This window comes from Astyanax mexicanus, unplaced genomic scaffold (assembly GCF_023375975.1).
Source record: "Astyanax mexicanus isolate ESR-SI-001 unplaced genomic scaffold, AstMex3_surface scaffold_36, whole genome shotgun sequence".
NCBI classification, from domain to species: Eukaryota; Metazoa; Chordata; class Actinopteri; order Characiformes; family Acestrorhamphidae; genus Astyanax; species Astyanax mexicanus.
Genome location: NW_026040046.1, coordinates 65,001 through 77,500, shown reverse-complemented (window position 1 = coordinate 77,500; position 12,500 = coordinate 65,001). Strand labels below are relative to the sequence as shown.

Below are 12,500 nucleotides of genomic sequence, written 5' to 3'. Positions count from 1 at the left end.
TGCAACTTCATCTATGTTGGGTTTCAGATAACAAACTAGTAATCTATAACAAGACCATGGTAATGGAAGCAAGAGGGGAAAAGCTTACAGCACCTGGTATTCCCAGGTGGTCTCCCATCCAAGTACTAATCAGGCCAAACCCTGCTTAGCTTCCGAGATCAGACGAGATCGGGCGTTCTCAGGGTAGTGTGACCGTAAGCCATTGCAGAGCTCTCATCAAGACTACTTATGCAACTTCATCTATGTTGGGTTTCAGATAACAAACTAGTAATGTATAACAAGACCATGGTAATGGAAGCAAGAGGGGAAAAGCTTACAGCACCTGGTATTCCCAGGTGGTCTCCCATCCAAGTACTAACCAGGCCAAACCCTGCTTAGCTTCCGAGATCAGACGAGATTGGGCGTTCTCAGGGTAGTGTGACCGTAAGCCATTGCAGAGCTCTCATCAAGACTACTTATGCAACTTCATCTATGTTGGGTTTCAGATAACAAACAAGTAATGTATAACAAGACCATGGTAATGGAAGCAAGAGGGGAAAAGCTTACAGCACCTGGTATTCCCAGGTGGTCTCCCATCCAAGTACTAACCAGGCCAAACCCTGCTTAGCTTCCGAGATCAGACGAGATCGGGCATTCTCAGGGTAGTGTGACCGTAAGCCATTGCAGAACTCTCATCAAGACTACTGTTGGAAAAGCTTTCTGTTAGTTTTCCTGTTGAATGTTCGTTGATCCAGGGATTCAGTCGACACGGAGATTGAGAATGAACAAGTATGATTTTATTTCAGAATTCTGGAGAAGAACAATTACAGGCATGTATTCTAAGACGTTACCCCAGTTCTTCTGACCTTCGACATTTCTGACTCCATCCTTATACCCTTGGGTGACGTATACCCTTCTGTGACGTACCTTGTTGCTATGTGGCTTCTAATTTTTATGCTATCTTTCCAAATATGGTATATCATATTGTTTACTTCATTTTTCCAGACTTCTGAGGAACTTGAAAGTTGTCTTAACCTTTGCTTCTGAGAAATAGTAGGTGGTCAACTTCCCTTGCCAAGGTGACAAGGGAGAATCATTTCTCCCCTTTGCGACATGTCTTAAGGTCAACAAGGCACGGTTCCTCTTTAGTTCATACTCTGTTTTATTGATAATAATTTTGCTACATTCTACAGTCAGATTAATTAGTTCTACTAGACCTACAGTAAGATTAATTAGTTAGTATATTTTAACATAGCTTGAAGCTGCATGTATAATTTTGTTAGACGCAATCTTTAACTGTAAGGCTAGAAAATGTATGTTTTTACTGGTGTGTTAATCCGGCTCTCTTGTTGCTGACCTTTCCTAGAACGTAGGCGGAAAAGAGGAACTCCTCTAGAGCCCAGGAGTAAAAGAGGAACTCTTTTAGTCTGCTAGCCTCTGTAACCTCAAGATGTTTACCAGTAAGACGAGGAAGCGTGCTTTCTCGGTTGGGCCATTCAAATGTCAGAGACACACACACAAGTCATTGCTGTTTTAATATGAGAAGCATTTAGTGATTCAATTAATCAAATATAAAAATATGAAATGATTCAATTAATCAAGTATAAAAATATAAAATGTAAAATGTATACGTGTGGATTAGTGGCTAATTCTTGATTCAGTAATTAATGATTAGTAGAGTATAGATTTGTAGCTTTCATAGATCTATTTGTGTAATATATATTTTAGATTCATAGGTTAAGGCAAATATGTGTTTTAATCATTAGGTAAGCATTAGGTTAAGGTTTTAGCAAGCATGATTATCTTAAGCTAAGCTTGTTATTTTATAATCTTCCACAATTCCCCCTTTTGGCCTGTCCTAAGACAGGTCAACACTAAGCGTGAAGTCTCCGGAGCCCCCGTTGTCCTCTAGGCTATCCTCCAACAATGACATCATATATTCAGGTGGCCGTTGTTTGTCGTCAAACATTTTCACAATGGTACGCTCTATTAGGGTTCGTAAGCAAGGAATACAGCAGCATCCGCATGTTACTAAGATGGCCACAAATATTGCAAGAGCAGAGGCCAGTGATAAAAACACTGCCTTCCATTGGCCAAAAGTTCTATCTAACCAATTGGTAAGCGGATTGTCGATCCCTGTATTCTCTGTCATTTCCTTCGAGAGTGCCTTAAGGGCGTCTAACGCTTTAGTTACGGACCCATCTGGTGCAGTGTTGTTAGGAATGACGGTGCAGCACTCGGTTTTAGACTCAGTTCTAATCATGTGACATACCCCTCCTTTTTCTGCTAATAACATGTCCAGAGCTATCCTATTTTGAATGGTCATCAGGGACGTAGCGGACAATTGGGATGCTAAGCCTGATACCGCCAGACCAGTAATGTTAGCCAATCTCATTACCTGATAATTTACGTAATTAATTCTATCAACATTTTTATTGGGAGTAATCCATATTAAGATACTTTCAAATCCAGCTGAAACCTGGTCCACTAATTTATGTTCGTCTGGAACGCCCCTTGGAACCCCAATAGAGTCTATATATGTGGGTGTGTTTTTAGTAAGATCGAATGAAACGTCACGTCTACTTCTGGATCCTGGTAGTGTAGGTTTCCCTGTACTGGGACCAAATAGGGTAATTGGAGATAACAGTCTAACCATAGCACACAGGCCCTTGCTCCATATCGGGAGTCTCAGCAACAATGTGGAACCACCACAATAATAGTACAGTCCCGCCCTGGCCCAATCGCCAACCGAATTGTTAGATGTATCAGTAAAAATAGTATGACACCAAGATGATTGTATTTCCCCCAGAAGTTGAGGCGGATGGGTAACATTGCCCTTAGTGCATCTGAAGCAAGTAAAATTGCCAGTCTTCGGGACTTGGAAGGGACCTGAGCCTGTGTTATTAGGAATTACTGGAAAAATGGTTGAGAGCGTGGTGCAGTTAGGTGGAGTAGCCATACGAGTCAGTTGAATTAAACAGCCGAACCCTATCGGATCAGTTTTTGGATATAGTGGGGCCGTACTTAAATATAATGGGGGTCTAGCTTCTGCACATGCCACGCATCCTTCCATCCCGGCCTCCCGAGCCTGACCCGCTATCCAGGTCAGCCACAAATTGTCATTACTGTACCCCATAGTTAGCCTTAGTATGTCCTCGGGTGTCCATGTCGAGTAGTCTGAACCTACCAATGTTGGTACTGCACCGTCAGGGGTAGTAGAGTTCTCGTTCGGTGGTGGGGTTGCCCCTGCTGTGGGCAAATGCTTTGGGGGTGTGTTTAACACTCTGACCTTTAACATACCTAATGGATCTGTTCCCGTAATTGATACCCCTAATGTCAAATAGATGGTAGTCTCACGCATATTGATCCAATGTATAGACAATGTGATTGGGTTTTGGACTCCGGATTTGTCTCGTTGTAGCCTGATACGCTTCAAATTAAAATACATGGTGTTGGATACCATCTCATAAATGCCATTAGACGAGCGACCAGCGGTGCTAAGGAAAACATTCGCAGAGTTTGGACATAGTTCGATAGTCTTGAGCCATTGTGCCTGTCCTGTCGCGCACTGTTCATTAGCGTATTTCGAGTAGCACAGATATATGGGATAGCCCTGCCATGTCGAATTCTTGCCCTTACAGTTAATTACCTCACATAGGTCGAAATTGTATGCTGTTTTAGTATTTATCACATATTCTATATTAAGTCCTTTAAACTTCTTCACACATGCGTTTTGGTTATCTGTTGAGCGTTTAGTCCTGTGAAAGTTATTATGACAAGAACGGGCCTTATTTGTGGTGTAGTTAGGTGTAGAGTTTGTAGCTGTCGTGCCATTGTTGTTACTAGTTGGTTCAGCCTTTCTCCGGATCGCTATTTCTACACAGATCATGCCAACCACCACTATTGCCACCAGTATTACCAATAGTGCTTTCAACCATGTTGGAATCAATCCCATCTGTAGATTTAACCAGCTTAGTCTAGGTTCAGTTCTTCCCCCACCCCGTCGGCCATACCATGCCATAGCAAAAAACAAGTGTGTTCCCCCTAATGAGTAAATAGTTGATTATAGACCTATATGTATATGTGTAAAGGTGTAAAAGTTCAGTTCTTCAACTCCCCAGGGAGTCTCAAGGTGGTAGTTTAGATGGCGCAGGTGCAGGTTGGTGCCCTGGGTAGCACTGGTTGATCTGCGCTGGAGGCGAGGGGTAGACTGCCCTCGACGTGCCCCTGGCCTCAGGGGATTATTCTGCCCCTATGTTGGTTGAGGCCTCCTTTTCTGCCTCTTCTGATCGGGTTATCTTGACTTGTGGTTGATCAGCAGGCCGACACTGGGAGAGATGATACCAGGAGGTGCCTTTGCCGTCCAGCCGGACTGCGTGGCTTGTCCTCTCCGCCACCCGGAATGGGCCTGTCCACCTGGGTTCCGACCACTTCCGCTTTATGACTCTCAGGTATACCCACGGAGTTATGGCCAACTCGGGGGGGTTGTCCTCCTCTGGGGTCTGCTCCCGTGTGTTCTGTACCTGCACAGAAAAAGCTTCACATACAGCTTTTAACTTATTGAACACTTGATCGTAACCTTGGTTGGCAGTGCCATGAGGTAGTTCTGATGGGGCTTTTAGTGCAGTCTGCGGCCCCGGGAATGCTACGCCTCTGACCAGCTCAAATGGGGAGAAGCCTGTGCTTCTGTTCACTGAACTCCTAATGCTGATCAGGGCAATTGGTAAGGCATCAAGCCAATTCATGCCTGTGGTCAGTTTAATTTTTGCTAGTTTGGCCTTCAAATTTTGATTCATCCGCTCCACCTGACCCTGTGAGGCGGGGTGATATACAGAACCATAGCTATGGCGCAAGCCCAACGCTTGCTCCACCCACTGCAGTGTTTTGCTGGTAAAATGCGACCCGTTATCTGAGTGGACTCTCCTAGGAAACCCGTGTTGTGGAATCCAGTGGTTGATCAACATTTTGCAAACTGAGCGAGCATCCTCCTTAAAGGTAGGAATTGCCTCAACCCACCCTGAGTACCTGTCTACCACTACCAAGAGGTACCGGTATTTTCTGATTTGATCAATCATATCCGTATAGTCAATCTGGATGTGCTCACCATGACAACTAGGCAGTGGAAACTTGCCTGGGGCTACCTTAAATGCTTTTGCTACATTTTGAGTGTGGCAAACTTGGCATTGACTGATGAAATCTACTGCCAGGGGCAGCATAAATGGGTGCCACCATTGTTTCAAATTCCTCATCATTTGCAGTTTTCCTACATGTGCTACAGTGTGTGCCTCTTCTAGGACTGCTCTGGCTAGTGACATAGGTAAGACTGGTCGCCCTGTTTTCGATACCCAAACTTGGCTATCTGAGCTTGCTCCCTTGGCTAACCACATTGACTTTTCCTCTGGGGTTGCTTTATCCTGAATCTGCCTCAGTTCATCCCCTGTAGGTATCGGCTCCCAAGGGACATTTGAGTCCAATATCATCATGTTACCGGGCTCCGTATAACCAGCTGCCTTTTTTGCTGCTTTGTCTGCTGCATCATTTCCTCTGCTCACTAGGGTGTCCCCCTTTTGGTGTCCTTTGCATTTTACAATAGCTACCTTTGTAGGTTTGTGTATTGCAGCTTCTAGCTTCATCAGTTCTGACTGATGTTTTACAGGTTTCCCTGAGCTTGTTACATATCCTGCCTGTTTCCAGTGTGGAATGTCTACATGTGCTGCTGAAACTACCCACGCAGAATCGCTGTAAATAGTCACCTCTCTACCCTCAGCTAGTTCTAGTGCTGCAATTACTGCTAGCAACTCAGCTTTTTGTGCTGAAGGGTTTTGTTTTACCTCTTTTGCTGCTACAGTCCAGAACTCATCTGTTTCCCCTGTGGTTTCTTGAACCACCGCATATCCTGCCCTTATTTCACCTGTGTCTGCTCTGTACCCGCACCCATCAGTCCACAGGTTCCAGGAGCCTGGAATTGGTGTGGCTAGTAAGTCTGGTCTCACTTTTTCCTGTGTTGCTACCTTTTCTGCACACTCGTGAGGTGGACCTTCTAGCATTCCTTCTGCCATGTTGACTCCTTGGTGTGTGTATGTGATGTGTGGTGCTGTCAGAACTTTATGAATTCGTCTCTGTCTTAGAGGAGTGAGGGTGAACATCTGTGAGTTTATATATGCTACCACGCCATGTGTTGTTAGTATGTGCAGTGGGTATCCTGCTACCAGGTGTGCAGTTTTTTGAACGAGCTTCGTCAGTCCTGCTACATGTCTGGTGCATTGCGGTTGTCTTTTCTCAATCAAGTCAAGTGGGATGCTTAAATACATAAGTACTGCTCTCCCTTCCTCCTTTTTCTGAAAAAGTACACCATTAACCAATGTGTCTGTTTCAGAAACATCCAGAAAAAATGGAAGAGAGTAGTCAGGTCTAGATAGGTCAGCTGCAGTCGCTAAAGCTTGTTTTACAGCAATGAAAGCCTGCTCTGCTTCTACTGTCCAGGAAAGTACCCCACTAAGGTTTCTCATGCCCAAGGATTTCACCATGTCCCTCAGTGGTTGCGTTTGTCCTACAAAGTCAGGAATGTATTGTCTGCTGTAGCCAGCTAGGCCCAAAAATGTCAACATATCCCTAACCGTAATTGGTTTAGTGTGTGACAGAATTGTAGATCTGTGTGAGGCGGACATGCCTGTTGAGCCCTGTGTGACCACTCTCCCCAGAAAAGTTACCCGTGTTCTACAACATTGCAACTTACTCCTAGAGACTTTGTACCCTGCATTGGCCAAACATTCCAGCACTGCTTTTGTGGCGTTTAAGCACGTCTCTGGCGTTGTGCCGCCAACCAGTAAGTCATCGACATACTGAGAAAGAATGGAGCCTTCAGGAAGGTTACAAGAGTCCAAACTACGTCTAAGAGCTTGATTGAACAATCCCGGGCTCAGGGCAAAGCCCTGTGGCAATCTACTGTATCGATACTGAATACCCCTGTGTGTAAATGCACATACGTCCCTACAGTGCTCAGCCAATGGTACACAAAAGAAAGCATTAGCCAAATCGATACAAGTAAACCATTTCATGTCTGGACCTAGTTCTGATAGTGTTGTGTAAGGGTTTGGGACTGGTATGGTGCTAGTAGCTAGTGCCGCATTTATAGCTCTCAGATCATGTGCCATACGGTATTGACCAGGTTCTTTTTTAGGTACTGGCAAAATTGGAGTATTCCAATCGGATTGGCATTGCTCCAGTACCCCGGCCTGTAAGAGTGCCTGAATGGTTTTGTCCAATGAGGCCATAGCCTCCGGTTTGTGTCTATATTGTGGTACCCAAATTGGTTCAGGTGTGGCCATGTTAAATGATACCTGGGGCTGATCCACAAAACCTACATCATCTGGACCCTGTGACCACAAAACATCCGGTAGAGATTCCAGCATGGCAATGGAGTCTGGGTGGTCAGAATCTTCACAGCCATGATGGCGTGGCAGGAGCTGGTGCTCCATTGTAACAGTTTCAATGTTAGTAGCTCTGATGTGATATGTGTTTGTGCTTATGGAAAACATCACATCAGGGATCTGAGTTTGTACCCAATCTGTAGCCGCATTTGCACGTTTGACCATGGGTCCTAATTGCTTAGCCTCATGTTTAGGGTGTAGAGCCAGTGACATGTGTGGTGCTGCAGTCTCATCCATTTTGTACCAGCTGTACTGCTGTGGTGTCAAAGTAACAGGAGCTGCCACTCCTTCAGGACCACAATACAGGCCATTAGTTTGGACCTCCCACTGTGTATCTTGCAATTCAGATTGGAAGGTGTCATAATATGTAATGTCTCCCCCTACGTCATAGAACAGGGTAACGTGGTACGGGTCGGCAGGCGGGGCATAGGGTGCCAATGCTCTGATCCACGGTGCCCATTGCTGAAAGAGTTCAAGAGTTTGTGGTGTGTGGGGTTGGTCATCATTCAACAGTCCCCAGTATATGTCCACAGTCTCGTCTTGACCAGTCTGCAAGAGATACATGCCCTCGGTGTATCCAGAAAGTCTTATGCGTTGCTGCCCGCTTAGCCATGTCAGCGTCAGGCCATCAGGTGAACACAAAATGGAAACACCCATTTTCATCAATAAGTCTCTACCACAAATGTTCAGTGGTGCTTGAGGTGCAATCAGAAAGGAGTGTAAGACAGTCTGTATGTCGTTGTGCACCTGGAGTGGTTTGGTCTTTGGCAGTGAAGTTGAAGTCCCCGAGAAGCCCCTGACCTGCACGGATTGGTTGCTCATCATGTTGGCTGGTAGTGCAGTTGTCAATGTAGACCATGTAGCCCCGTATCCACCAGGAAAGGGATCTCAAGGGTACCGACGGTCAGTGACAGCATGGGTTCTGCCATTCCCATGCTGTGCTGGTGCTCCTCTGGGCCCCGTCATTGTCCACCCCAGGGCTCCATGCTGTATTGTCCAGCTGGAGGTTGTCCTGGTGCTGCATGGTGGTTGGGTGCCCAGTGGGTCTGGGTTGGTGGTGCCGCCGTGCCAAGTGCCACATGTTGATTGGGTGTCCATTGAGGCTGGAATGGTGGACAGTACGTGCCTTGTGCCGAATTCTGCATCGACATCCAATGGGGCTGGGTTGGAAGAGCAGTAGTGCACTGTGCTGCCCAATGATCAAATTTACCGCATCTGAAACAGGCACGTGAAACAGGTGGGCCTCTGCCACGCCCCCTTCCACGTCCCCGTCCCCTGTTCGCCACATAGGGTCCACTGTAATTGGATTGACCTTGATTAGAATTGGGTTGGGCCAAAGTTGGTTGTGGCAATTGCTGGGGTGGCAGATACTGCTGTTGAGTCTGTTGCACCGGTGGTGCAGCTTGCTGAACAACTGGCAGCATGGTGTCTGTTTTTGGTTTATTCTTAGAATCCTTCACATTTTTTCTAGCTTCTAGTAGCTGAGTTTTCAACAGTTCCAGTTCCATCTGGTTTTTCTGTTTGGCTGCCTCAACCTGCCTATCCTTGTGTTTATTCATATGGAATAGAATATGCCTCACCCATTGGTCATGAGGTTTATCTGGCCCCATATCTGGATCATCCTCAACCTTAACCTTAATGTAATTGGGTAGACCTGATAGAATAGCATTTCTCCACCACAACGCTGTTTGAGGCCTAGAAGGGTGGGTTCCAGCGCTGTTGGTCCAGTCTTCCACCGCCTTGCTGAGATGCTCACCCGGATTGGTCTGATAACTGGCACAGTGGCAGCAGCCCTGGTTGGCCACATGTGTCGCATGACATCAGATATGTTCTGGGAGTACAAATGAAATGGTTCACTGTTGGCAGCGGTTGTAATGAGGGCCTGTCGTTCTAGTTCAGCCACCTCCATGCTGGTGGTTGACCTATTAATTAAATTCCTAAAATCACCCAAAGCCAGGGTGAGTCCTCCCGTTAAGCTATCAAGCTTTCTCAACCAAGGGGCTGCCCCACTAGTGAGGGATGGAAGCTGATCAGCTATAGTTTGTGCATCTGTTAATGATAAAGGCACATATTTAGGGTTTCCATTGCCACTAGTTAGCAATGGAAGATTGTTTGCTGGTTGTTCCACATCAGGGAATCTGACAGGGGGTTTAGTATGTCTTGTTGACTGTCTCGGGACATGGTGGTCATCTTGTTCAACTGCGTCAGATAGCTGACGGCGTACCTGCATGGTGGTGTTAAGTAGGTCTCTTGATATGTCTAACAAAGCTCCCACCCTGTCAACCCTTTCATGTAGGGAATCAGTCTCAGTGGAGGTGTCCTCATCCTCACCGTCATAGTCCTCCTGCCTGCCGTCCCAATCATGTGTTTGTGTAAGTCTACTATCCTGTCGTCTGTCCCTATCCCGTTTGTCATGAACCTTGTATTCACGTCTGTTAGTAGCTGCACCTTTATGCTTGTCATGCCCATGTAAGTCTGTGTCATCTATTTCCCCATGTAACTCTGCTGTTATGTTAACCCTACCCCTAGGTGGCGGAATAGGCCCTGTAACGTCTAAGTCCATGTCCAAGTCAGAGTAAGTGGTCATGTTGCTCAGGGATTGGGCGTGGTCTGGACACTCATGCTGCTTGCGATTGCTAAAAGGATCAGTTGGTGTAGAGTCAACAAAAGGCTCTGCTGGCTGAGGTGCTGTAGCATTAATCCTCATTTGAGTAAGCTGTTCATTCAAATCAGCATATGTGTTGTGTGAGGAAGTGTTAGGATGTTCAATAGTGACTCTTCCTGAATTAATAGTAATGACTGGCAGCATGTGAGTAACTGGTGTATTTTTATCAGTCTGCTGAGGTGTGAATGGATTGCGTGGGCTGAGTGTGGTGTGGTATGGTGGGGGCGGAACTGCTGCTTCCTGTTGTGGCTTAGTAGTAGAGTCATTGAGTTCCTGGAGAGCAGTTTCAGAAGTGCTCTGCTCCGCTGGGGGAACTTCCTCCTTTGTGTGTGTAACCATCTCTGGCAAAATGCCCAAAAGGATTCCCCGCAGTACTTTCAGTTCTGCCAATTCACGCTCAGCAGTTTTCAATCTACGTCTCGCCCCTGCCCGTTTTAGTATGCTGACTGTACTGAAAGTCTTGTGCGCCTTTTTCACTGTGTCAGTTTTACAGATAAGCATATAGTTGAAAACACCCATTAGGGAGACACCCTCAGTTACACAGCCTCCCTCTTGTTCTCTGGTCCATGCCTCAACATTCAGTTTAAGGGTCTTAGCCAAAAGATCCTCCCTCTTTTTACTCCCAGTAAACTCCCCTACTGCGTTAGCTAAACCTGCAATCTGACCTGCAAGAGATTTCCACTGCCAATTGCCTGGGCCGAATTTATTATCAAATTCTATACCAGGGTCTATATTTGCCATGTTTTGATCAAGACTGGACTCACCTGTTTTGGTCTTTGGTTCTACTGATCAACTCAAGCGTGTTTTGTTAGCACCGTTAGGTTTCCACACGCGAGGATTTTCGAACTAGTTGTCCAAACGAAGCTCCAAGTCAGACAATCAGCACATAAGCAAAGGAAACAGAAAAAGAACAAGAAATTCCGATTAGGATCTCTATATTTACACTTTATATTTAACAAAAATGTATAGGAAGGTATGGTGGGTTTAATACGGATTGCACTATATCAGGAACTATCACTCCGGTACAGGAGGAGTCAATGATGAGTCCCCTCTCAATTGGCGTAGCAAAGTAGGTAGTTATCAAAAATATAGCCACCTGATGTTCCTGAACACGTGCAGAATAAATCACTGTACTATTTGGAGCAAGAGACAAATGTTCAACTATTCCCTGTATCTGGCTCTCAGTAGGTGTATGAATCACATCTTCTTCTTTGTAAATAATGGCATAATTCAATATATCCTGTTTAAAAATGGGGTTTGTTTCTACAAACCATGCCCATTCCTCAATCATTATGCATTGTACTGTATGCCATATCACTGTGTACAAAAAATTATTCCCAACAATACTCAAATGTAACAAAAGAGGAGATGCACTATGTCAAAACCAAACAACAATTTTGCTACTAAAGTAGCAACAAAAACAACGCAACCCCTTTTACTGTGTCTATTCAGTCACCATCTCATCACTATCGCTGCTGCTATCAGTACTGTCACTGCTGTCACTCCCCAGAAAATGAATGGTCGAGAAAGGTGGGTTTAACACAGACTGAACATCACTGTCAATCATTAATACTGACTCACACGTTGAGTATACCGCAATGCCGTTCGGATGGTCAACTGCGAAGAATGTAGTAATTTTAAAAAGGGCGTCCTTTCCCACCGTTAACCGCACAGAGTGAATTATTCTACTTGTAGGAAGAAGCTGCAAATTCTGAGTAATTAGAAAACGTTCCTGTGGGGTGCATACAGTACTTGAACCATCTGTACTATCAATCAAAGCATTTTCTCTTATCTCAGGGCGGATAATGTCATGGCCATCTAACACCCATACCCAGTGTTCAGTCATTATCAGTTAAACAAGTAAATTACACCCATTGTTCTGTAGAATTGTTAAGTATACTCCAACTATCCTATTTATTTTATATATGTATATATTTTATTATTATGTTATTTAACCCCCTGCGCGCACAAATCACATACAACAATTAAATCAACAATTAACACTTGCTTTACCTTAGTTGTACAATACCAATAGCATGTATTTTTATTTTGTTTTTCTTATTTTTATTTAAACTACATACTCTTTCCTACTTTCCTGCTCCTGAGCAGAAAACACTACTGCAGAGTATTTCAGTGCTCGCTCTTTAAACTAAAAACTTAAAATAAAGAAAATAAAAAAGTTTTAAAAATCTCCCAGCAGTTTGTATAACTGTCTGGGTTTAAGGTGGACCACACCTCGGGATGACCCCGTCTTTTCCCAGCAATTATCCCACCTTGATCAGAAGTGGGGGGGGACGCCACCCTCCCGGTCCTTTATTTTATTTAGAATTAACCACTTTCAAGGAACACCACGTCCTAGCCTTTAATCTAACCCAATATGGGCAGATTCGGGTACGCCACCACCCTAGTTTCAATAGCACTGTTAT

General features: G+C 45.0%; 1 protein-coding gene and 3 non-coding genes across 4 annotated transcripts; all 4 read right to left on the bottom strand.

Moving 5' to 3' along the window:
* Window positions 1-81: 81 nt before the first annotated feature.
* LOC125791683 (5S ribosomal RNA) lies at window positions 82-200 on the bottom strand. The gene has a single exon (XR_007431415.1). It is a non-coding gene; the product is annotated as a 5S ribosomal RNA (ribosomal RNA).
* A 110-nt stretch (window positions 201-310) lies between these two features.
* Window positions 311-429, bottom strand: LOC125792296 (5S ribosomal RNA). Its single transcript, XR_007432028.1, has one exon. It is a non-coding gene; the product is annotated as a 5S ribosomal RNA (ribosomal RNA).
* A 110-nt stretch (window positions 430-539) lies between these two features.
* LOC125791803 (5S ribosomal RNA) lies at window positions 540-658 on the bottom strand. Its single transcript, XR_007431535.1, has one exon. It is a non-coding gene; the product is annotated as a 5S ribosomal RNA (ribosomal RNA).
* Window positions 659-4,212: 3,554 nt separating this feature from the next.
* LOC111189523 (uncharacterized) lies at window positions 4,213-8,515 on the bottom strand. Its single transcript, XM_049473289.1, has one exon. It carries the CDS (start codon window positions 8,232-8,234, stop codon window positions 4,221-4,223), a length of 4,014 nt encoding a protein of 1,337 aa, XP_049329246.1. The 5' UTR covers window positions 8,235-8,515; the 3' UTR covers window positions 4,213-4,220.
* Between the last annotated feature and the right edge of the window lie 3,985 nt (window positions 8,516-12,500).

What these genes read in the sequence shown, in the direction of transcription:
- LOC111189523 (XM_049473289.1), bottom strand. Translation starts at nt 8,234, where the DNA reads ATGATGAGCAACCAATCCGTGCAGGTCAGGGGCTTCTCGGGGACTTCA.